The sequence below is a fragment of the Streptopelia decaocto genome (genome assembly GCF_964273445.1).
Source record: "Streptopelia decaocto genome assembly, chromosome: 7".
In the NCBI taxonomy this organism is placed as follows: Eukaryota; Metazoa; Chordata; class Aves; order Columbiformes; family Columbidae; genus Streptopelia; species Streptopelia decaocto.
In genome coordinates, this window is record NC_138661.1 from 57,402,208 (window position 1) to 57,423,484 (window position 21,277).

Below are 21,277 nucleotides of genomic sequence, written 5' to 3' on the forward strand. Positions count from 1 at the left end.
CCCAATGGGAGCGGCGGTAGTGCGGGGCGCGAGGCCCGCCCGCACGGCTCGGGGCGGCGCTGAGGCGGGCGGGCGCTGAGGCGGCCGTTTCCTGTCCTGGTGCATGGTGGTCGGACGGAGGAATTGTTGGAAAATTTCTCGGCGAGGTTCGTATATAAATGTGTTTTTACCCAGTGTGCCTTATTCTAACCACCGCCATCTCCGGCTGGGGCCGCCGCCCGGGCCGCCGGGCCGGGCCTCGCCCTCCGCGCCGCGCGCAGGGAGGCGGCGAGGGGCAGCGAGCGGGGGCAGCCGGGCAGCGCCGGCACCGACCGACACGAATAAAGCCGCGGCTCCGCCGCCCGCCCGCTCCGCGCGGCCCGGCCCCTCCCCCTCCCGCCGGGCCTGCCCGCCGGCCTCCCGCACCGCGGGGCGCCGGGCCGGCCGCGGCCCCCGTCGCCCCCTCCCCGCCCCGGCCCTCGGGGGGCCCCGGCCGGGCCCCCGCCAACCGCCCCCTCGCAGGCCCGGGCGCGGGGGCGCCCGTTAGCCGCTGCGTCACGGGCGGGGGCTACCGGCGGCGGGCGCGCTCCCCGCGCGGGGGGAGAGACGGGACGGGATGGGGGGGCGGGGGCGCCCCGCGCTGCGCTTCGTGCCCCGCTCCCGCCCCGGGGCGCCCGGCGCTCGCCAGCGTAAATTTGGGCTTTAATTTATTTTTACTTTTTTTTTTTTTTTTTAATTTCCATTTTGACGGAGGGTGAGTTCGCAGAGCGACAATAAATCTTATGCCTTAAGAGCAATTTCGGCCGAGCGTGCGGCTTGTTCCCGGCCTCTGGGAAAGGAAAATGCGGTGTTGGTGCACGAAGTTGCTATTTTTTGGGTTGCTGTGCTGCGGTGCCCTGAGCGCGGCTGTTCCGCGCTGGCGCAAACGGCCTTGCACGGAGCTTGTGGAAGCATCTTATTTCGTCTTCACCTCTTTCAACTCACCAAAATACCATGCAAAATCGTTTTAAGCGTTTTACAGCCTGTTCTTGCTTGTTGCCTTGAGCTTTTCTAGTCTAGAACTTTAAATAGAACAGGATAACAAGAAGCTATTTCTCTAGAAAAACTACCTGCAATAACACAAAGATTTTATTTTCTGATAAGGTCTTATTTGTGGTGCTCATTCATCAAGGAAAAATAACGTGACTTTCGTGCTAGTTGAATTTTCTGTTAAGCATACAGTTGAGCAGCTCCAGTTATGTATAAAATCTCTTTAGGGTTTGTTTTGAACTACCATAGAATTACATTTGAGGTTACACACAGAGTGATACCTGTGCTTTTGAAGGGATGTTATTCCTGTTTACAGGGATACAGAAACTTCAACCTTCCAGTCTTTGAAAGAAAACATTTTCTCTTGACATACTGTTTTCTCAAGATTCTGCATCAGGTGTTGTAAATCTGTTACACCTTAGAGGATGAGATGACAGATATTTATGTTGTAGCTTCAGGGTGTTTGTATGTGAAAAGTTAAATTTGTTGTCAACTAGTAGCTTTTTAAGAGCACATATGCTATGTGCATAGTATATTTGGGGGGTTTTGTGTGTTTGCCATATAGCTTTGCAATGGGAGGGTACAACATAACTGTGTTTTTATGGCTAGTTTTTTTGTATTTAGTTCATTAAAAAGCTTGAGCTTTCAAGCTGTATACATGTCAGAAGCTATTCATCTGAATCACTGCAGAAAATTAAACTCAGCAATATGTAGTCAAGTAGTATATGATTGTTTTGATAATAGATTGCAGCTTAAATGAGATGTAAAAATGAACATTTTAAACAGTTTTGAGAAATGTATTTCAAATTGATTACCTAATTTACATAAACTTTTATGATTATTATAATGAAATAATGTTTAATTTCTAGTATCCTGTCTGAGGAGTTATTTTGTCTTACATTAGAGGCTTAAATAAAGTAAATGCTTAGCTAAAAAGTCACATGAGCCTCACTCTGTGTAGCATTTGATGCTTCAACATCAAAATACTGTGTCATGAGCTTGCAGTCCCTTTTCTCAAAGGAGACAGGTGCAGTGATAATAGTGATGAACCCCTGGTAGTGGGTGCCCAAATTAGGCTGTAAAATTGTTTCTCTCTGTTTTTGTTTCTGTGATTCTGTAGAGTATCTTAAATGACATACAGCTTCAGCTCAGCAGGCTGCTGCTGGTGCCCACGTCTTGCTGTCCTGGCGAAGAGAATTGGCAGGAGTTGGAGCAGCGAGCAGGTCAAAGGACCAGGCTGTTGCTGCTGTGCCTGCTCACAGCTGGGCTGCCCACTCACCTGCTGCTCTTTTTGCATGTGTAGGGGGTTCCTCAGCTTAAGCTTGGTGGTGGTAATGGTCTCTACCTGGACACCATGTGTCTGAGTGTTCCTTCAAATATCATGTGTGTGTGTCCTTGCAGACTTATGTAGCAGCCTTAACAAAATGTATGGGGTTTGTTATAAAAAAGATGACAGTTTTGAACTGGGTTGCTTCTCTTATAGCACAGTTTGGCTTCATTTAGAGTGTGGGATGTCACATGTAAGTCTTGGTCTTAAGAGTTTTGGGTTAAAACATGCTCAGCATAGGTGGAGTCTTTGAGAAACACTGTTATTAAATTCTGAGGAGTCTTTCATTGGCATGTGTGAAACTATGTGGTTTGTAGAGCGTGGGGCTCAGATGAATTTGGATGCATTTCCACACACAGAGTGAACAGCACATTCTTGATAATTGGGGCAATTCTTCCAGTTTCAAGCATTAAAATGGAAAGAAAGCAAATGTGAGAAAGATGCAACTTGTCTCAGTGCTCCTGTAGTCAGATTCCTTCGTTACTCTTTTCCTGCCTACATTTTGCTCTGTACCTTCTTCCCTGATTATTCCATGATTTCTGCTTCCTGTGTTTGTTTTTGTAGCTCCTGCTGCCTCTGACGTGTACGTTACACACCATAGCATCCCAGGCCAGCCTTTGCCTTGCCTTGCTGCTGGCTTTTTTCCTCTATTGTCACATCTCCTGCACACTTGTGCAGGTCAGCAGCATGCTTTTTGCTCTTCCTGTGTTAATAGATGGGCAGTTGTTTTTTTCATCTCTTTTGTGCTGCAAAGAAATTGGTGCACCTGGTAAAGAGACCATGAGTTGGGTGGTGTACTCCTGTGCTTTGTGCTACAAAAGATCCCAAAAGATTGAAGGGAGATTTCTGCCTAGCTTATGGATCCCAAAGATGGATCATGATCCTAACAGATGTATCCTCTTCTGGAATTGGAGAGTTCATCTCTGAAATGCAAGTTTTTGTAAATGGAGGTGTGCATAGGTGTTGTTCTGAAGGTGGAGTGAAGAATTTGAGAGAAGTTCCTGTCCATGGACACCACATTTCTGGGGGAGGAGGGGAAGGAGCCTTACGACCCATCATAGCACCATGAGGCTTATGAGGTTCTGCTTGTACCTTATGTCTGTAACTTAATCTGCTCTTAGTTGTCCTTAAGGGAATATGGTTTTGGTCCTCTCTGTGCTCTGCGCACCAAGAATTGTTGATCATTTACTAAAAATGGAATTGGATTAAATTAGGGAATGCTTCCAGAAACTTACTCTGCCAAAATTTTCTGGATTACACTGCTTTTTTAAATTGTATAGTGGGATTGTACTTTGCTCTACCAAGATAATGCTTGTTAAATACATGAAGTTCTCAGTTTTGAAGGGAATTTATGGTTCCAGCAAGTTCTGCAATATTCAAACTTGACATCAAGGTTACACTTAAAACTGCTAAGTGCTTCCCTCAGTCTCTGTTTTATTGTCTGCTGAATGTGTTCCTCTATACACTTCTTGAGGGGAAATTTGCATCGCTTGCTTCATGCTCTAGGACTTCATTTCTGATGGCAGACTTCTCTAGAATTGGGTCTGCAATTGCAAGTTAGTTGGCATTGCCTGTATCTTAAGTATATTCATATTTAGCTAATGTGGTATTACACAGATTTTTTTAGGATGTATTTAGATGTACTGTTTTTCAAATGACATTTGTAATCTGGTTTTTGTTTGTTTGTTCATGGTGTGTTGTGTTTTTTTTGCAATTCAGGGTAAAGGTTGGCTATTCTTTTAGTTCCTGAAATACAAGCATAGACTAAACCACTGCCGTTAGCTGTCATGGCTAATATTGATACATCTGTAATGTAGTTATCAGATTACTAATTAACTCAACCACCCAAAACAACCCACTCAAAATTCCCTGTTTTGTTGGCCATCTCAAGAGATTTGCAGGATTTGGACATCTTGACAATTAAGAGAGAAGGCTGTTTGACACAAAAGTAGAACCTTGATGGAAACAGTCAGTCTCGATTTCTTTGAGATTTTTGACCCTTAAGTATTCACCTATTCACTAAATGTTTCTTGTTTTGTTTAAAGCACTCACTGATAGAACCAGAGAGGTTTTATGACTTGAGGATCAAGCAGCCCCCTGAAGTGCTTCAGGAGCTAACTGTTGCTTGTTTCTTTTGGGGTTTGTTTTTGTGGGTGTTGGTTTGGGGTTTGTTAGTTTGTATGTTTTCCCTGCTGATAGGCATTACTGCTCATTTCTAGGAGTAGTTTGAGTACAATTTTGACATAAGTCCTCTGGATGGCTTCGTACTACAGCCAGTATTTTGTGTATAGGTACTTGATGTACAAAGCAAACCCCCAAAAACAGTAGTATTGAAAAAAACACATGGGTTCATTGTTTAAGTTCTTTAAGTCTGTTTCTCACTTTGTGACTTTCAGGGGGAGAATCTACTTGGGTTGAAATCTAGTGCTTTATCTCACTAACGTGCTGAAAAATTATTTAAAGGTTTGCAGGTTTTTTTCAGCTTTGTTAATCATGTCTAAATTTTTAAAGTACAAACAGAAAATCAGATGACTTACCATAGGTTCAGCTTTTCTCTGATTTCTGGCCCAGCATTTAGTTTCTGAGCATGCACATTATAAATATTTATCTTTTTTTGACTATTAAAACAAAAATAATTTATTCACAGTCAGTCTACAATAAAGAAATGGGGGTTTTCTTTAGAAAATAGGGTATACCTGAGCATCCATAATACAAGTTTGACCAGGAAAGAAGAAATGTGTCTTGACTTTGAGCAAGGAAGACCCTCTGAGTTCAGAGAAACTTTCTGGCATGTTTTGGTAGGTGAGTTCACGCAGTTCCTGTGGCAGTGCTCCTGCAAGCCATTCTGTGCACACACAAAGTGATGCATAGGTGTTTCAAACAGTCAATTCATTCATATAGTCATATTTGAATTTGATGTTTTGGTAGAGATTATATGGCCCTTTCTCACGTTAGATCTAGTATGGTGGTATACGAACAGTAGTTGTCTCATCAGTGCATTCATAATTGACCAGGTGCACTGGTGCACTTTTTTGTGCTTAATTAAAACTTTCAGAATCATGGTGTCTCTACCTCTGCAAATGGTACTGTGTGAATCTCATTTGCTTGTTACCTTCTGTGCAGAATTTTTGGAATTAGATCTCTTTAAAAACTCCCAGATCTGTTCCAGATCTCTTGCTCAGGAGGCTGTGCTGGTGATGGGGCTAGTTACTGGGAAGCAGTGCTGTCAAGCATTTGCTGGGGAGGTACTTGTCCCAGAGCCGCAGCATGAGTTTAGCACTGCCAACACTTAATATCCTGGTGGAACGGCTCCATTGATGGAACCTCCATTGATTAACCAGTAACTTGTTCTTTAATATGTTCAAGTAACTTGTGAAGTTAGCAGTTATATTTGAGATCAACCTGAGTCTTCTCCACATGAGTTGGACTTCTTGGTGGGTGGCTTTCTTGTGATTTTTAAGTACAATGCATTTGAAAATCACAGCATCCTTAGCATTCCCACAATGTGAAATTGCACACATCTGCCTAATCTCTTAATATTAAAGATCTGTAAACATTTGTTATTTGTACTGGTTAATCCCATTATATTTTTTTTAATAAAAAGTGAGCATCGATCTCTGACAATAGTTTTAATGTTCACAATTTGTAGATGTGATTCACAATGTAAATAGCATATGGTGATGTCTTTGGGGGAAAAAGACTGTTGGAATGTAATTATGTGAAGCCAAATGTTGTTCTCACTCCTCACACTGAAGTCAGGAGAGTTCTGCTTGGTTATAAAAGTGATAAATTTGTCTTGCATTTATATGTTTTTTGGGAAGAAAAATCAAAGTCTGTGGCAGTGAATTAGTCTTGAACTGCATTATAATCAGGATGTATCTCTGGTGGAACAGAAGGGTTGGAACACTGTAAAAAGGAGACTTGAGTTTGACTGCAAACCTCTGCTTTGGGCAACATGAGTCTCTTGAAGTTGGTTGTGCTGCCTCATGGGAGCGTACACATCGTGCTGATGCAGTTGACAGGGCTGTCAGTCTTGATTAGGTTCTTCTCCAGGGCCAGAGTTCATAATTCTCAACACTTCTTTGCTATCTAGAAAATAATTGTGCAATTTGCTACTAAATAGCACATTTTAACCCTCTGTCTGAACCCAGCTATTGTTACCTGATTCTTTAGCAGAGGGGTTTTGTTCTGTATTTCAGCCTTGTTTCTGTTTTATACAGTGGATGATTTATGTGGTGGAAATTGCTGTTTAATTATGTTTTGCTTGCCTTTAGAAGAGACTGGAAAAAATACAGTAAAAGAAGATTATAGGAAAGCACATAGAAATTTAGAAATGCCTAACGTTAATTACTTTGTTATGTTTATTAACCAAAAGTCAATCTGATGTGTTATAGCATGAACTTGATGTTGCAGTGCAATGGTAAATACTGAAAAGGTATGGGCTGTTGATGAAGAAGGAAATCCATGTCTCCTCTATTGAAGCACTTGATCAAAGCATCCACAGGTTCTAGATTTCATTTCTGACCCTGCTATAGATTCCCAGTGTAATAGAGAGCCTTAGTCTGTGTCAGTCATTATTTTGCACTGAGACCTGGAAGGCTGTAATGCATATTAATTATCAGTTGAAATGTATCTAATCAGAATGTTGATTTTAGGTACTAATTTTGATTTTTTCACAAATGTTTGTTAATCAGACTAGTTTGGGGAAATTGATATATGCAATCATATCAGTTGTTTAAGGACTGTAATACAACCAGTATTTTATTTCCAAAAACCCTTTATTATGTTACTGTGCTGACATACTTGAACTGGTTTTGCAATCCAGCTTTGTCACATGTGGGAATGCAATTTCCTAAAATTCCTTAATGAGAGTTTCAGTATTGTGGAATTGTGTATCATTTGCCATTTTACTTTTCTGGATTGGTTTTTATTTGCTGTTTTTATAAGTTTTATAAAATGTCAATGTTTTTGTACATTATTTAGAAATGTATTAAAAATAAATTCAAATTAAATAAATGGATATTATTTCAAACTTCTCAGTGCTGTCTGTGCAAGGAGGGTGAACAATCCCAAGGTTGCTGAATGTCTGGAGTAGCTTTTTTTCCTGTCTTTCTCAGTTCTCAGACTTTTTAGATTGCATTTTATAAGTGTAAGTTTTCTTCCATGACTGCTGTTACAGACTTTATTCAATTTTCTGTTAATCATCCTGTAAGCATCATCTTTTTTTTCTCTAAGGAGTTTGCGCTACTGTCACAGCAGGTTTTTTCTTTTGTCCAGCAATGCAGTGGTGTAGTCATTCTTTAAATGGCAAATTCCTGCTGTTTTCCAGCAGTTATTTGCCACATTCTCCACAACATGGGGTCTCCTCATGCTGTTTTCGGAGCTGCCAGGTCCCAAGTGTCCTAAACCCACGTTCTGCTCCATGGCAGTGACTCCTCCACCAGCTCTGGCTTTGCTAAGTGCCTAAGTCGCACCTGCTGTTTCTTAGTTGTTCGATTCCTGGTTCTCAGCAGAGACTCCCATTTCCAGCTGCTAGGTTGAGTTTACATTGCTTTTAACATTGCATCTTTTCTCCAAAATAAGTGACAGCACCACTCTGTTTGTTAGTGGAGGGCAAAATATAGGAGGTCCTCTGCAGATAGGCAACTTCATATGAAGTCTTCATGAAAAATCCTTTCTTTTTAACCAACCTCTCTCACCTGACCCTGCATCCCTCTAAGTGTTGAGAATTTAAAGCATACTTGGGTTCACGTTTTTTTTTCGGTTCAGAGAATTTGGGGGCATGTCTTGGTGTTTTTTAATTAAAAAAAATGCATCCACGTGCCCTGCGGGATGGCATATTTTGTCCATCAAAGTTATACTGGTGGTTTACATTGCTGGTGCAGCTTTTGTGCAGAAGTGTAATAAAGTCAGCAATGCATATCACTAACTCACTGCTTTTGTTTTGTGACTAACAGTGTGAGGCTTGTTTCAGAATCCCTCCTTGCAACTGGATATTGCTTCCCTCTATCAGAGACTGGTTTCAGTTCAGACATTTTTCAGTCTTCAAGAATTTTCTGTTGCAGGCTGTTTTGTTTGGTTTTTTTTATGGAAGTATTTTAACCATCTTAAAGAATGATAATATTTTCTCTGCATCACTACCATAAGAGTATTTCGGTGACTAATTGTTTGAGGAATGCAATATGCATTACTGTTCTTGTGAAAGTCTTCCTAAATATCATCATTAACATGCCTTTGAAAATGGCAATTCGTAATTGACCTGTGAAGATTTGTAAGAGTTCACACAGTCAAGTTTCAACTTTTCACTTCAGTGAGTACCTCATGACTAAGCCTGTACTTGTGTCTTTTTTGTAGGACAGCTCTTGAGATGAAGCAGAATGCACATGCATCAACTTTGTGGAGCAGCCATGCAGGCCCCACCGCAGGGTTCATGCATTTTCCTCAAAATGGATGTTTTGGCTGCATTTTAAGTAATGAGGTGCAATAGTTGAAGTGGGTAAGGGAAATCTTTCTTTCCCAGGATCTTGCTGACAACATTCCTGGCAGACAGGAGGTCCAGAGAAAAGGCTGAGTGATGCAAATGCCCAAAAATAAAAGCAGTGAGGTGCATTAAGGGAAGAAGCTGGTGAGATTCAGATTGGAAGAAGAGTGAAGACAAATTTTCTGAAAGCTGAGGAGAAAGCAGCATATAAGCCAGTTAGCAGAAGGGGTGGGGGGCAAAGAGATTTTAGTTTGATCAAAACAGACCGATTTCAAAAAAAACAAGGCAAATGAGTAAAAATACAGTAGGAGACTAGATTCACAGGGTGGATGATGTACTGACGGCACGGTGATACTGTTTTAAATGCATGTGATATCAAAATGGTTAGATGTCGTAGAACAGTTTAAGTTGGAAGGAACATCCAGAGGTTATCTAGTCTGGCCCTGACCAAGGCAGGTCTCATGAGGCCAGGTTGTCCAGGGCTGTGTCAAGTTGAGTCTTGAATGCCTACACAGATGGAGAGTCCATAACCTGCCTTGGCAATCTGTTCCTGTGTTTCACCACTCCTACAGGGGAAAACAAGAAAAAAGTAAGTAACACAGTAGCAGAAATATCAATATGATAACCTGACCCATTTCGCTACAACATAGGTCAACTTCGTCTTTAGTTCTTTCCCTATCCTTCTCCTCAGAGCTTGTAGCCCTGTCTGGTTAGCCTGTCTTCTCCACTGGGAATGGATAAGAGTCTGACAGTGAGCAGCACATCCAATTCTGGTGGAGGGAACTCACTGCACAGCAGAGTAACAGAACAAAACTGCTGCAGCCCCAAAGAGTGAGTGAAAGCCAGGGTTTTGCTGTTCAGGAGGGTCCCAGTGCTCCACCTCCATTACAGGGCATGTGCTTCTAAGATGGGTCTGAACATGAACCGTCTTCAGACAAAGAGGCAGGAAGGTGAACATGAAGAGCAGGCCAGCAGTAAGAGAAGACTTAGGAACGAGTTGCAGGAGGAGTTGATATGGACATAGGAATATTTTAGGTTATTTTGACAGGAAGGGTGCGATTATATTTGGGAAGAGGGACACACTGAAAATTTGGTACCATGATAGGGCTGGCTGAAGAAGGAAACTGGTACTTCAAGGAAAAAGGATGGAGCTGGGGATAAGAAGGTAGTGGAAGGACGGAGGATTGGGAGGAGGATATATTGGAAGGGATAATTTTAAAGGAGTTGGAATTGGGAGAAAACAGCAATACAGCCTTTGTATGTGACAGCACATGATTGTCTAGTTCATCTGGAACAGAGGAAAGTAGTGAATGTTGTTCTGCTGTGTGCAGCAGTTCACTCTGATTTTTTTCCAGGGTTTGATAACTCTTAATCAGCTACAATACCATAACACACACTGTAAAATAATTTAAACAAATACTTTTGCTCTTTTGGCCCTTGAATTTATCTTGCATTAGATTTCTTCTTCCAAAATAGCAATTGACACTTGGAGCAATTGGTTCTGCTCAGACTCTTTGAGGACTTGGCAGCTGTCTGCATTGACTGGATTCTTCTCTGCTTCCCCAAAGCTGAGAGAAGAGGCAAAGGCTCTGGAGGAAGGGCATTACTCTATTTTAAAGGCAGAGATTCTATTGGAGATGCTGAGAGCTTGTTAAAAGATACTTTTTCTAAGAGAGGGAATACTCTAAAGTAGACCTGAGCTGAAAGGCCTTTGAGATGCAGTCCCTGCTAGATTTTTTTTGGAATAGTCAAAAACAGTGGTTGTGCAGCCTTTCTTCTCCAGTGTGTGAAATGATGTGGCTTTTTTGAAACCTGCCTTCATGAGGTGTCCTGAAAACTGAGCGAATGGAAAACGCTGACAGTACAGAACACTGTTAGCAGTTAACGAAGACAAGACAACCTCTGTGCACCACTAGCGTCTAATACTATAATTACTTAACTTGCTACAGGTTGGCAGTGCCTCCAGAGCAGCAGTCCTGGCAAAGCGGTCTGGAATAAAACTTTTTTTTGGCTCTAGTTTCTTTTTTAAACAGCATTAGTTTTCTGATCTTATTTGCTGAACGCTGAGGGTAGGGGCACTTCAGTGCTTGTTCAAGCTGATCCTGTAGCTACAGCATGTTGTCCCATTTTTGGTTTACGAGCAAAGTGCTTTCAAAGTGTTAAGTCCCTATTTAGAGATGGGGGATAAATGAGTAATGGGAAAAGAAGTTACTAGTCCAAAGTCACTAATGTGCAGATGGCAGGAGGAGGAGTTGAACTCAGGGTCTCTTATGTCCTCATACAATTCCTTGTCCCTTAGATTATAGTATCCAAAAAAAACTTGGCTATTTCTTCAGAAACATCTAGTATAAATGTGATTTTAGTCTGGATGTCTTATCCACACTGGCTCTTCTGTTGTATCACGTCTCTTTTTAGAGACCTCTTTTTTTGTAAAAGCTTCTTTACTTTAAAAGGATACTGGGAACAAAAATTTCCCATCTTCCCTCGGATGTTAAAAAGTCACCTCTTTTGAGTTATATCTTGGTTTCTGTCTTAACTGTATCTTTTTTTTTTTTTTTTTGATGCTCAGAATTGTTCAAGGTTCAAATTCTCTATTACAGGCCTGTATTTCAATTTCCTTAATGTTCTACGTAGATATTATGTAGGATTTTAATCTTGGAAGGCATATTTCTGACTGAATTGTGAACTTATCATTAGTACTGTTTTCTTCTATGACTTTCAACATAGTGCATGAAAAAAAATGCGTTTTTTACAGGAGGCTTAAAACCTTCCTGAGGCTACCCCTTCCCCTTTTTTTGCTGAACTGGATCTGTTTCATTAACTGAGCTCTTAACCAAACTATCAATAATGTTCTGATTTGAGACCTGATTTAGACTCCAGGTCTAATTGCAGGAGGTGATGTGGGTACTTGGTGTAACAGCCCATTAACAGTGAGCGGGGTTTGGACCGCAGCGACACGTCTGCTCTGTGCAGAGCTCCCGGGCTGAGGCGCTTCAGGCCCCGCAGCAGCAGAGCCGCTGGTGTGGGATGGTGTTCGCTGAGACTGAGATGCTTCTGTAGCTGCTGCTGCTCTGGCAAATGGTTCAAGTCACTTGGATGTATTTGGAAAATATTACTCGGGTATAATTTTCAACTACTAAAGTAGTGTACCAAAACATTAAACACTGCAGGCGTGCTGGAGTACCTAACTGGTCTAGTTTTGCTTTCATTAGTGTTTAGTTTTGACATGAGTTCCTGAGTGGTTTTTGAGGCAATTGATTAGCTGCTCATTCAAGGGCAGATTTCTGGTTTGTAGAGATAAAAACAGTTTAGTTATTTAGACATGTAATCATAAGTAAATTAAAAAGACTACATTATTCCTCTCGGCCTTGAATTACAAAACAGTCAGTCATAGGGCCATACTAAGATTAAAAGCCTTGATTGCTTATCTGTAACATTTTAGTGAGATTATCTGACTGCTGCTTATTGTTAGAAAAACTCTTGACTATCGAAAGACTGGTGTGGGGGAAAATTGCTTTAATCCTATGTGGTATAGATTGCCATTTCGTGTGATATTCCCCCCCGCCCCCACTTTCATGCACATCTACGTTTATATTAACTAAAGGGCTTGCAGAACTCAGTGACTTTTATTTTTCTTTCCCCCCTGTGATGAGAGCCAACATCTGAGTTAGCAGAATGCAATGTTATAGATCTCCTTTATAGCTTCCTAATGTAGTAATGCTGAAAATTAGTAATAGCCTTTCAGATTTAGTTGACCTCTTAATCTCCCATATTGAAACATGCCTGGGTAAAAAATGAGTATCCAAAGGGTTGGCTCTATCTGGTTCTTTGAGAATACACGCAGAGTTGTGACTCTCACTCACCAGTCACTATCCTGTTTTATTGATACTTTTTGTCATTAGATACTTTATTATTTTCAAGGGAGGATTTTTTTAATGTTTTTTTTTTTTTTAAATGTAGAAACCTCCCTGGAAAGTTTAGGGAAATAGTTGGATTATTCAGTCAGACTTACTAATAAAGTGTGTATTTCACCAGTGTATGATAGATTCTCAATCTCTTACAGACACTGGGGAGATGTTTAATTTATATAGTTAAAACCCTACTGTTGTCATGGGTGACAGGGGGTGAATTTTCAGCTTTATTTTAATTCTGGGGACTAAGAGATATCCTTAGTTTCAATCATTACCACCATTCTTTATGCATTGATTAAATAATTATTATTTAACTGAAATCTACATGTGGTTGATGCACTTCAATTTAGTAACAGCTATCTGAAGTTCTTATTACTTCAATTAACTAAGCTATTTACTTCAAATAACATTTTTTTTCCCTCTAAAGTACTTTCCAGGTAAGTCAATCATTCATTGCATCTTTATGCAGAAGGTAACATAAAATATTTGTAGCAGCTCTACAAAAATCTAATTAAACTTGGATTGTCGTTAATTAGTTCTGTATTTAAATTTTGTATCTATATTTTGTGAATATTTTCTTTCTAGGTAGACAATGTTATTAGCTCAGATAAATCGAGACTCTCAGGGAATGACTGAATTTTCTGGAGGAGGAATGGAGGCCCAGCATGTGACTCTGTGTCTAACAGAAGCTGTAGCTGTGCAAGGTGAACCCTCAGGTTAAAGTATCTCTGCATTATTGTGTCTTTTCTGTTTGAAATTCATATAAAACTCTAACATGGTGTCTTCTGAATTAAAAAATCAAACTCAAATCGTTCTTAATTAAATGAGATTAAGTTCACTAGTTTAATTCTGAAAGGAACTGATCTTTTAAGATAATAGGAGCGTAAATGTGGCAGAATAGGGAATATAAAATCTGACTTTATTCTCATAACTTGTTTATACTTTGAAACTTCAGTTTATATCTAAGCATGTGTAAAGAAGTTGAGTTTTAAAATAGATTGATAAAGGATTGGATTAAACTTGTTTTCTTCTGACAGCGTCATTATGATTTTACATGATTAAAATCTTTTTCCTAAACCTGTGTTTTATTCTAAATAGATTTGTGTAGATGAACGACAGGTAGTAGTGTACAAAACAAAATTATCAATACAAGTATGTGTATCATTATTTCACTGTTGACACTCATGGCCTAAATAATATTTGTCCTGTAACATCTGCTTTGTAGTTAGTTATTCAGTGACATTGTAACTTTTTTATTTAAGGAAAATATCATTCTAACTGTCACATTTACAGAGCAAAATCTGGAACATATGACTCTAGTGTTCGTTCCAGGTTCAAAAACTAGAAAGCGACTAAGAACTGTTTCCTATTATAATTTCTGAAATCATCATGCTTTAAGGGAATGTAATCATGTATAGAGGTGGTTAAGTTGTGACTTTTTTAGAGTTTGATGCTGGTAATAGTGAATGTGAACTTTTTTCCTTGCTAGATGGTGACAACTTAGAAAACATGGAAGGTGTAAGTTTGCAAGCAGTGACCCTTGCTGATGGCTCCACTGCTTACATACAGCACAACTCTAAAGGTAGGTGAATGACTAGAAGTTGATTGGTATTGAGATAGGATTCCCCTTTATAACCCTGGTTTTGCATTGTAAACTCCTTTGGATTGTAAAGACAGGCAAAATCTGTGCAATGTTTATGAAGCTCCAGTCAGTCCCAACTGGGAATTACAGGTGTGTTACAGTAATACTATAAAATAAATATTTATTTCTGCTACTAATAAGATGCAGGTATCAAATGCAGAATATTAGTCAAACAAAAGTAAGATGTTTGTTAACACTTCACACTGAAATATCAACAGTCTGCCTACTGGATAGGACATTAGGCCTTTTCTGTTTTTTTATCCCAGAATTTTAAAACCTCTCTGTACTTATACTGTGCTTACTCTTTACCAAACATTATTTCTCTGTGATATTTAATTGATATTTTAATCCTGAAGGTATCAGCTGTGTGTTCAAACTGTGTTGTGTCATGCAGAATATTTTTAAGAATTCGAATTATGTATTTCAGATGGTAAATTAATGGATGGCCAAGTGATTCAATTAGAAGATGGTTCTGCTGCTTATGTTCAACATGTACCCATGTCTAAAAGCAGTAAGTGTAATAATATGAGAAATATATTCTAAAATAATGTATTACTACTAAATAATGTATTACTACTAAATATTGATATTAAGTCATTAATGGTCATTATAATAGCTTCATTTCATATTTTAATGAAAACTGTCATGAAGAGGTCCTACGTATTTTGTAATCCTAGGTATTTAGTTTTAAATCTTTTCAACTAATGGATTTTTCAAACTATTGTTGAAGCATTGTAATTCTTCTGAACAGGGGACAGCTTGCGGCTGGAAGATGGACAAGCAGTTCAGCTGGAAGATGGAACTACAGCATTTATTCATCACACCTCAAAAGGTAAGTTTTTTAAGTATGATTTATTACATTAGGGTTCAACAGAACTTCAGCAGTATTAAATATGGTACTCTTTTTAGATTATGATGACATTTAGTGTGATTTCCAATGTAGGTTACTTGTTGCTTTTACTTGGTGACATCTGGGAATTGTTGAAATGAGACTGGTTCACTTCCATGTTTGGACCTCATGTAACAGTTATAAACAGAATCAAAACCAGCATATTTCACTTTTTTTTAGCCTAGGACCACATTATAGTAAGTATATGTCATGTTAGTAGACAATTTAAGCCCTTACACAGATTGCAGCAATAATTGCATGTGAAAATGAGAAGGGAAAGCAGGTAAGAATCAATCAATTAATCAAACCCTCTTGAACTAAAGAACGTAGAGATTGACTTGAATTTCACAGTTCATTCTATTGATGTCATTATGTAGTAGGGTAGAAAATGATTGTGTTCTTAAAATTCTCAGATCTATGAATTCAAAAATCTGAAATATTGACCTCAGTACATGTGTGTTATTTGCATTTTATTATGAGTGGATATGAGATGGAAAGCACATTTGTGTTTCTGGTTTCCTTTGCAGATAAAGCTAGACCAATAAAAATTGGTTTTGCACCTTTATAAGTGTGCAGAAACAAAGCTGTGGGAGATGCTGTCTTGAAAAAAAAATTGGTCCGTGCTATTCATAGTAATAATTTAAGTGTTTATATTTCTCATATACTAGTGATTACAGTTCTTGTGTATTTCATACATATATGTCTTCAGGAGACATTTCCCAAACAGCAGTAGTTTCTCATGTTACATGCAGACATTTCATTTTCTTTCGTAACACTTTGTAATATTATTTCTCAGACAGCTATGACCAGAGCGCATTGCAAGCAGTCCAGCTGGAGGATGGAACGACTGCCTACATTCACCACACGGTGCAGATGCCCCAGTCAGACACCATTTTGGCCATTCAGGCTGATGGCACAGTGGCAGGTCTGCACACAGGAGATGCTGCCATTGACGCAGACACCATCAGCGCTCTGGAGCAATACGCTGCCAAGGTATATCAAAGGACATTGTCTCTTTCCATAATGCTTTAATGTAGCATTCCAAGATATTTGGCAGCAAAACCCAATTGTGATCTAAGAATTAAAATGATAATTAAGAGTGTCTTCAGACTTGTAGAAGAGATAACACCAAATGGTCATGATAGTGCTTCACTATCATGAGCAACTCCAGTGTGTAGCACATGAAGAAAAGATTGCATGCTGAAATGATGTGGAGTCAGACTGATTTGTAAAGCGATTTAGATAACTAAATAGTAATTTTCTCTAAAATGCAGCATTGGAAAGGAACCTCTTAAGAGGGCACTTTTTGGAAAGAATGACAAAGTATTGGCTATTCTTGTTGAGGCTCTATTGTCAGATTGTTTTTTTTCTCCTTGCATTGGGAAGAGTTGTGCCCAGTATAGCAGGTGAGGACAACACATGAAGTATAAAACAGACAATCAGACAGTTACTGACTTTGGAAAAAACTTCTTTGATCCATACCATCAATAGTAAAATGATGCTCAAAATTCATGTTGTCCACTTTGCTGTAAATCATGATGTACGTATAATGGGTGGTGCAACTACCATGATTTTGTAATTCAGCAGTGTCCCAGTTGCTGCATAGTTACCATCAGTGCCTATGTTGCTCTGGAAAAAGAGTAGAATAAATTTCCAAATCTGCCATCTGGTGTCACTGAGAGTTGTCAAATTTTGGGAGAAGGCCAGTTAGAGTAATTAAATGGCTTATACACTATTCTTTTCATTATGCTTCTGTCTGATATAATTGAGGAGATCCTAAGAGAGCCAGTCACATTGTGTTGTGATTGGCTATGCCTTAACATGTCATAAAATAAAAGGTAATTCAAGGTTAGTTGAGCTGTAGTGACAAGCTTTTACACATACCCTAGCTACTATTTAATTTAGGTTTAAATCAGTCATAACTGTGAGCTTCTTAACAAAGAGCTATATTACTCATAATTGGTTATAAGTTTCTGTTTTAAGGTGAAGAAGAAACAGAGGAAACGCAAACTAATTTGCATTTTTGTCCTATTTATCTCAACATGTGTTTTTAAATTCTGTAACGTGAATTTGGTTTCTGGAGTGTACTTGTGTGTGTCTAGGAAAAATTCTATTTATTTTCTTTAAGCTTGCATCTCGGAACCTTATTCTGAAAGGTACTGATAGAACCTCTCAGGGAAGGTCAGTAGAAGCGCCTTTCCAAGTATTGCACCTGGTTTACGTACAAAAGCAAATAATAGCTCAATCATCACAACCCTGTCTTTCTCTTAAAAGGAGAAATGTGGGTTTGTGATTCTGCTCCGTGTCCACCTATGCTTCGTAGTGAGGCAATGTATACTCTTCATAGCAACTGGTGTAGGAACATTGAAAAATGTACAGGAAGGGGCAGCAATGATGACAAAACATATGAAATACATGAGGTAAGTACATGATAGAATTTTATACAATTATAAGTGGCACAGAGAAGAGTAGCGACTTGTCATTGTCTTTACTAGTGTAAGAACTGGAAGACAGCAGATGAAGCTCTCAGGTGACAGGTTCAAGAAAAACTAGGGAAGAATATTTTTTCGAACAGCTGTGGCACTGCTTGTAGGATATTTTGGATGTGAATATTTTGGATTCAAAGAGTAATTAGATAAATTCATAGAAGAAAAATGTATCCAGGACTATTAGGTAGAAACATGTGACTTCTAGTTCAGGGAGTTCCTAAGCCACAAATTGCTTGGAGGTTGGGAGAATATTTCTGGGAATGTATCATTAAATGCTTGGCCTGTTCCTTTCGTCTTCTCTAGCATCTGCTGCTGGCTGCTGTTGGAAACAAAATGGTGCACTAGGTCAACCTTTAGTTTGACTCAGTATAGGTATTCATATGTTCTTAGAATCTAAGAGAGTCTTTTAGGAGGAACTCATACATCTTCCTTGGAATCCTTCCAGAATTCTCCAATACTGCAAAAAAGTGGTTTAAAATTGGGTCTCTTGCTGCTTTTGTTAACGTTGAAGGTTTTATCTTCAAAGCTTAAAAGGGTGAAGAAAATTTTGAAGGCCGATTTGGAGAATGGTTGTTTTTTTCTGTTCCCCTGTCCTACATAACTGGCGGAAATAGCAGAGATCAGAAGGCTGCCCGAGATCAGTGTAGAAACTCTGCAGGAGAGTTCATACAAAGAGATCCAAGAGGAATGGAATTGTGCAGAGGTTATGACACATACTTTTTTTTTCCATAAGATGTTTTCCTGCAACATCACAGCTGCTAGAAAAGTAGAGTTCCTGGGACTTGTGTATGTCTACACACGTGTGCGCATTCCATTTGGATGATTGTTTTCCAGTGGCGTTGATGAACTTTTAATTTCATGTCAGCAGTTCCTTTCTCAACCAACAGCAGGAAGTTCAGTGTGAAGTGATTCGAGTCTCCTTTCTGTGCAGGTTCTCTCCCCTTCCTTCGAAAGTTCTGCGGGAGAAGGTCCCAAAATGGTTATTGCTTCCTTTAAAAAAAACACTTGAGAATCACCTGCTTGCATGCTCTATGTGCAGTCTCTCTGTAATGTAAGCTTGCCTCTGCTTGGGAACTTCTCTCTTCACTGTTTCAGCTCAGAGTTGCCAAAAGTATATTGCTCATAATCATCTAATTTAGAAAGATTGTACAGTCTGAAAACCTCTTATGGGACAAGTTGATCCTCAGTCTCCGAGCAAAATGTTGGTAGCTGATGCTTTGAGAAGGATGCTTCACACAACTGTTAATGTTCTCAGGAGCCTGCTATGACCCCTTTAGTGAAAGGGTATAAGCCTACCAGCTGAGGTAGGGTTCCTGCCAAACCATTTTAGAGAAGAACAAAATCACTTAGACTAGATTTGGTGTGTCAATCTCAGCCTTGAGTGTAACGAACGCAGAGATAATTGTGAATGCCTGTGGACAAAACAGGGGCAATTAAGGAATGGAGAAACTATGCGAAGTTTACTTTAAATTAGTTTTTTCTACAGTGACCAATAAGACACTGTTCTTTTGAGGGGATATATGTGAGTTTGTTGTCTTTTGTTTTTTAAAATGGGCAATAATATCTTTATTAAAAAAAAAAATCAAATTAATGTCTAATACTCTTTTGAATATTTTGATAAGCTCCTGGGAAAGCAGCAATGCCTTTCTCTTCCTGTAGACTTTAAAAGAAAATAAACCTATGGAGCAATACATGTGTCTTTGCTTAGCTGTTGTAATTTTGACTATTTCGATTTGAGATACATCACATTGTCTTGGCTATTTTGATTCCAAATGAGCTATGCTGTTCAAAATGAGTAAATTCCGCTTAGCAGGGAGTGAGAGATAAATTTATATTATAAAATATGTAAACGTTGGTTTGTGGTTGTGGTGTGTGTGTTTGTTTTTTCGGCAGAACTCAGTATTGTTAAATGTATTAATTTTAATACTTTTGTCAGTCTATTAATTGAATGTACTTGGTTCTTGCAGACTTTTATACCTTGTTTTAAGACAACATTGAGATGTATGTGCTACAGGATGTAATGTAGGTACTATAGATGTAATGTACCATAGGATAACCATGTTTGAAGAGGGAGCTAGAGAGCTGTGAAATAAGCCCTCAGGAGCTGTCTGAAACCCTCTGATTTTCAGATGAATAAAAATAACCATTAAGTGTTTTTCCCATTTCAACTTCATTTTCCAGGTGTCTATTGATGGAAATGACAGTGTTAGTGGCACAGGAATGATAGCTGAAAATGAACAAGATAAAAAAATGCAGGTATGTAGCCCAATAGAAAATAATTAAATATGTCTATTTCTTTTGTCTTTTCTGCCCAGCAACACGGATGGTAGGTAGTCCTGTGTAGCCAGGAACTAGTGTCCGCTGTTACCCTTCAGGAATTTTAGGTCTCAAAGCTATACAGATAGGTCATATTTCTCACTTTGTACAAGATCCTTTAACAGGATTTTTAAAAGATCTTCTAATACTTACTCCTGGGTTTTTTCTGTTAAAAGATAATTAAAATTACGTTGGTTTTCTAAGATTTTTCAAGCTGACCTGAGTATTTCATCAGTAAGGCTGCAAGTATTTCAGAAGTTCTTTTCCAGAGAATGAACTGACAGCAGAAGGAATGTTGACTCAATGAAGTATTTGCTTCTCTTATGCCTGGAACTGTTCTCTCTTTAACTTGATTCCACTTGGCCTGTTAGAGTCCCTGACTTTCATTGTGGGTTTTGCAAGTAATCAGTAGATGAGAGTGTTGCTCCTGATGAATACTTAAACAAGCAGGAAAATACTTCAATTTCTTTTTCTGTATTCATGTTGTTATTACTTAGACATATAAAAACCTTTTCAATATGAAAATATTAAGTTCAAAGGACAGTGGAAAATACAGGGGCAAGTTATTAAGTCTTAAGTTTTTTTACCTGGGATCCATAAAATTATGTAAGGACAGTGGTATTTGTCATCATAACACATTTTATCTAAGGAAAAGACCAAGCAAAACATATTTTGGCCTTCAAATAATTGTGACCAACAACAACAATAATAGGAGAACCGCTATACTGTCATGCGTTCAAATGACAAAAATCAAAGACGGAAGCCATTGTGTTGAGAAAGTTTTGATCGGAGAAGCCCTGCTTTTCCCTTTTTGTTTAATTTTAGGTATAATGAATTAGACAAGGAGGAAAAAATATCTTCCAAGGTATAGCACAACACCCATGAAAGGAAGGCTTAGAGGCTCACCTCACCTCTGACAGTGACCTCAAAATTCTCTATTCTTACTCTTTGTGAAAAGCTAGGTCGCACAATATTTAAAGCTGCAGACTCTCCACTGTTGCCTTTGTGGCATGAGTGTGAAAGGAGAGAATAGCTAATACATTCATTATTTATGGCATTGGAATATATCCCATAAAATGCAATCAAGAAAGTAGAGGCTTTGCACACTGGTGGGCTGGAATAGGGATACAACTCCAACAAAAATGCAGAATTCAAGGAAGAGTAGGATAAGATCTTCTTGGTTGGTTTTACCTAGAAAGGGCTATCCAGCAAAA

The 21,277-nt window shown here is 39.1% G+C and overlaps 1 protein-coding gene across 2 annotated transcripts in view; it reads left to right on the forward strand.

Moving 5' to 3' along the window:
• Window positions 1-21,277, forward strand: part of ZNF143 (zinc finger protein 143) — a 38,557-nt gene continuing 17,280 nt past the window's right edge. The window contains exons 1-7 of one of the 2 annotated variants that reach the window (XM_082057570.1): window positions 1-146; window positions 13,313-13,443; window positions 14,217-14,309; window positions 14,797-14,880; window positions 15,121-15,201; window positions 16,055-16,251; window positions 19,929-20,003. In XM_082057570.1, coding sequence (XP_081913696.1) covers window positions 13,320-13,443; window positions 14,217-14,309; window positions 14,797-14,880; window positions 15,121-15,201; window positions 16,055-16,251; window positions 19,929-20,003 — 654 coding nt within the window. In that variant the 5' untranslated portion in view covers window positions 1-146; window positions 13,313-13,319. The remainder of the gene's footprint in view (window positions 147-13,312; window positions 13,444-14,216; window positions 14,310-14,796; window positions 14,881-15,120; window positions 15,202-16,054; window positions 16,252-19,928; window positions 20,004-21,277) is intronic. The other variant, XM_082057571.1, reaches the window with a different exon arrangement.